At 42.0% G+C, this 4,138-nt stretch overlaps 1 protein-coding gene across 1 annotated transcript in view; it reads left to right on the top strand.

The window, feature by feature from the left end:
* LOC101859898 (caspase-8) overlaps positions 1–2,807 on the top strand; it is a gene marked incomplete in the record, with an annotated part of 23,893 nt that extends 21,086 nt beyond the window's left edge. The window contains 3 exon segments of the mRNA XM_013089793.2: positions 622–701; positions 1,126–1,309; positions 2,391–2,807. Coding sequence (XP_012945247.1) covers positions 622–701; positions 1,126–1,309; positions 2,391–2,538 — 412 coding nt within the window.
* Positions 2,808–4,138: the final 1,331 nt, after the last annotated feature.

Below are 4,138 nucleotides of genomic sequence, written 5' to 3'. Positions count from 1 at the left end.
GATTTTGTAACGGTGAAACCTGATGGCGCTTAGATGACCAAAATTGTGTCGATAGTGCCGTAAAACATCTACCCAATCAATCAAATCAACCCTCTGTGACTTGTCCTGTCTGTCACTTGTCCCCTCTGTTATTTGTCCCCTCTGTCTCTTGTCCTGTCTGTCACATGTCCCCTCTGTCTTTTGTCCTGTCTGACACTTGTCCCCTCTGTCACTTGTCCCCTCGGCCATTTATACCCTCTGTCACTCTGTCTCTTGTCCTGTCTGTCACATGTCCCCTCTGATATTTGTATCCTTTGTCACTGTCACTTGTCCCCTCTGTCAATGGTCCCCTTTGTTACTTGTCCCCTTTGTTATTTGTACCCTCTGTTATTTGTACCCTCTGTCACTCTGTCACTTGTCCCCTTTGTTACTTGTCCCCTCTGTTATTTGTACCCTCTGTCACTCTGTCACTTGTCCCCTCTGTTACTTGTCTCCTCTGATATTTGTACCCTCTGTCACTCTGTCACTTGTCCCCTCTGTCACTTGTCACCTTTGTTACTTGTCCCTTCAGACATTTGTTCCCTCTACCACTTGGTGTAAAGTGCTTGTCCCCGCAGAACTTGTCCTCTGTCCACTCCCCAGAGGCACGAATTGTCCGTCGTTATTGGAGAAGCCCAAGCTGTTCTTCCTTGGTTGTTGCCAGGGAACCTCTACCCAGCAGGGTGAGTTGACCGCAGTTTGGGCATCAAAAAGCAAATTGGCATGACGATGCTTGTATCGTCTTTAAAAACTTATAATAAGCTACAGAAACTGCGGACTGATAGGACAGGCATAGGTAGTACTGGTGGCATTCTACTATAACTGCCAACTCAAATTTAAAGGTGGAATAATTATTATAAAATACATGCACACCTTTTAGAGCTTGAGAAAATGAGGTACTTGGTGAAACTTTGTTAATAATTGGAACATTCTCCCGGAAATGCCACTATCTTGATTGGCAGCTGAATCTAAATTCTTTTGCCCTCTCACACATTTTATCATCCTTCAAATGGTCAATGACACCCTCTCCCCAAAGCTGACCTTCCTTTTACCAAACTTTTCTGCCTTTTCCGTAAATTCTTTAAGACTTTTTTGGACCTTTCACAGCGGTGGAGCTCTTGTGTGATATAGAAGCAGATGGGCCTGGACGAAATATGAGGTTCCTGCCGGATGAGGCGGACTTCCTTATTGGTTATGCGACAGTACAGGACTATGTGTCCTACCGCAGTCGTTCCCAAGGTACCTGGTATATCACTGAGCTCACCAAGATCCTGGACAAGTATGCAGAAATGTAAGTAATACTAATAATAATTATAATAATAATGATAATAGACGGCATTTGTTTAGCGTTAATTCCCACTCAACAGCAACCTCTATGTTATTCCTCATTATTACCCCACCTGACCTCATAGCATTCTGAATCAATGTTCAACTTCCTGGGAATAATACAGTGCAAGCTGCCATTTTATAGGTGCTAAAACATTAACACACAGACATGCCGATATTTTACTGTCTATAGTCGAGTACCCATTCCAATCTAGTGGAAGTGAGGAAATTTTGTGTAAAGTGCTTTTCCCAAGGATACAACGTCGGGCCTGAGTCTTGAACCTCCGAACTCTCAACCTCACGATTATGAGTTCGGTAGTATAACCACAAGATTACCGACGCCTCATCTGGCGTTTGAATAATGTCATAGGCAAGCTGTTTAACTGATCTAAACCCAGAAAGTGAAATTTTTCAGGAGAGAGAAGAAACTTTTATTTTTTTTACGAATTGTACCTCATTGTCATTCATTATGTATCTTTTCTTGCTTTTCTTCAACATGTAGACTTTGAATTTCTACAAAATAATTCTCCAGCACATGCAACTTATATCACAGACTGTCCACTCCCATCCACACATCCACTCCCTTCCACACATCCACACCCATCCACATATCCATACATCTATTCCTTTCGATGCTTCCATGCCTGATAGGCAGGGTGGAAGCAGGCTGCCTCTTCAATGATCTGAATATGTCAAAGAGGTGTAAACCATTTTCGCTTACTATAATATTCATAATATTTATCCTGTTCTTTGATCCTTTGATTTGGTATTGGTGAACTGGCAAACCATTTTAGAGAGGCATCTATTCCAACTGTTGGGAAAGCACCTCTTCTATTTGCAAGATTACCATTCACAACTGTACAGTTTACCATTGTACCCTTTATTGTGTGTTCAAAATAGGTAACCAGCAGTTGCAGAAGTCTTCTTTAAAACATTAAAATATCTCTTATTTTGTGAAACCAGCACTGGTCTCAATATCTCTCTCCCTCCCTTTCTTCCCCTTACTTCTCCTACCCTGCCTTCTCTTTTCTCTCTCTTCCATGCAGAGATGACCTCAATAGTATCCTTCTGAGAGTGAATGCGGCTGTTGCTGAGTACGCCCATGAGAAGACGGAAACCAATGGGAACACAAAGCTGCTCAAGCAGGTGCCGGCACCGCAGACAACGCTGAGGTTTGCCCTCAAGTTCTTGTGATTCATGTCAAGGACTCTCTGTGTTGTTGGTGGAATGCAGGGAGAGTTGAGGAGGGAGGATTGAGTAGTGTGGAAAGAGGGGGGGGGGTGGAGGAGGGGGGTCTGGATGAGAAGTGGGAGGACTAGGTTGAAGCTTTGGGGAGGTGGATGTGGAGGTGGATGGAGGGGGTTTGGGAGGATGTGGGATGTGTAATAGAGGTGTTTCTTTTACCATGATGGAAGGATGCACTAATGGATGAGAAATGAAATGGTTCTTTTTTTTTATTCCCGTGAAACAAAAAAAAAAAAGGGGGGGGGGGGGGGGGGGGGGGGGGGCGCAATGTATTAGATTTTTTTAAAAACATGATTGGAATGATGTGCTATTTTATTGGAATTGGTTATCTTTGAATTCCTTTTCATTATTGATATACACGTATGTATTGCACACTCAAATGTCATCAAAAATAAAGAATAGCATGGTGGACAATTTTCAGGTCATGTATTCTAATTCTGATGGGGATATTAGCTCTGACCTTTGAGGGTTCTAATATTTTTGTGTAAATTCCAATTTTCTTTTCTAAACACATATTATGATTTTATTTGTGCTGTTTCTTCCATAATTCAGAGCATTCACTGTGTCTGTTTTTATGACACACATCAATCTGGGAATTTTGGGGTGGATGAGTGGGGAATGATTGGGGAGCAGGGTGAGGGGAGGGAACTTGACAATTCCTGAACTTTAAGTCTTTAAGCCTTGGTTGCAGGTGGTTGTTAGTCTGGCTGATGTGTATGTCACATCAGAATGAGAATTACTTATTTGCTTGAGCGATTTTCAAATGGCTAATTGATACAAGTTTCTGAAACATTTTTAAAAATGTTGGATATTACTTGCACTTATTCTTTTAGGTGTGTAGTGGCGGTGTGGAGAGGTTTGTATGAAAAAGGTTTGTGCGCACATTTCTCAATAAGAAGTGGCTCATAGATAATCAGCAACATAATATACAGTCAAAACTGCCCTGAATGGTCGCCTTTCTATAGTAGTCACCTGTACACACTGCAACTGTTCCATGACACTTGTGCATTTTTCCTATATTTTTAACCTGTTCATAGTGGCCCTTGTCCAACGCGGTAATGGTCAGTCATTTTTATGGCAAGTTGGCCGAAAGAACCTTCTCATGGGGGTCACTGACTACAAAAATTTCCCACCAGCCTGTCCTCAGACTGAGTGTGTACGTTGCAGCTGAACTTCTTGCCTGCCTAGGCACTGCCCACTGCAGCCTACACCTTACATGAGACGGCCAATATTAAAGCACTGCTGCTGACCTCGGTAAATGCCATGCATTTTTTTACTGGTGTCTGTCTTGCAGTGGTCATTGGTTGCCTGGGTCAGGGGGTTTTTGTTTGTTAGTTTTCTCATGAGTTGTTTTGTTTTATGGATGACCACTTAATCCAGGAGTGTTTGCCTTATTTCTTTTTTTTTTGAAAGCTCTTATGATAGATAACAATTTTTATGGAAGTGAAATGTTTTGCTGTACCGTAGTCCATATGCTGTTGTTGGGTGGTTACAAATAACTTATATTTTCCATGTAAGAATTCTGTTTCATGCATGTAGTAAGTGACCC

The sequence above is a fragment of the Aplysia californica genome, unplaced genomic scaffold, assembly GCF_000002075.1.
Source record: "Aplysia californica isolate F4 #8 unplaced genomic scaffold, AplCal3.0 scaffold01047, whole genome shotgun sequence".
Lineage (NCBI taxonomy): Eukaryota > Metazoa > Mollusca > Gastropoda > Aplysiida > Aplysiidae > Aplysia > Aplysia californica.
This window is presented reverse-complemented; position numbering and strand designations above follow the sequence as displayed.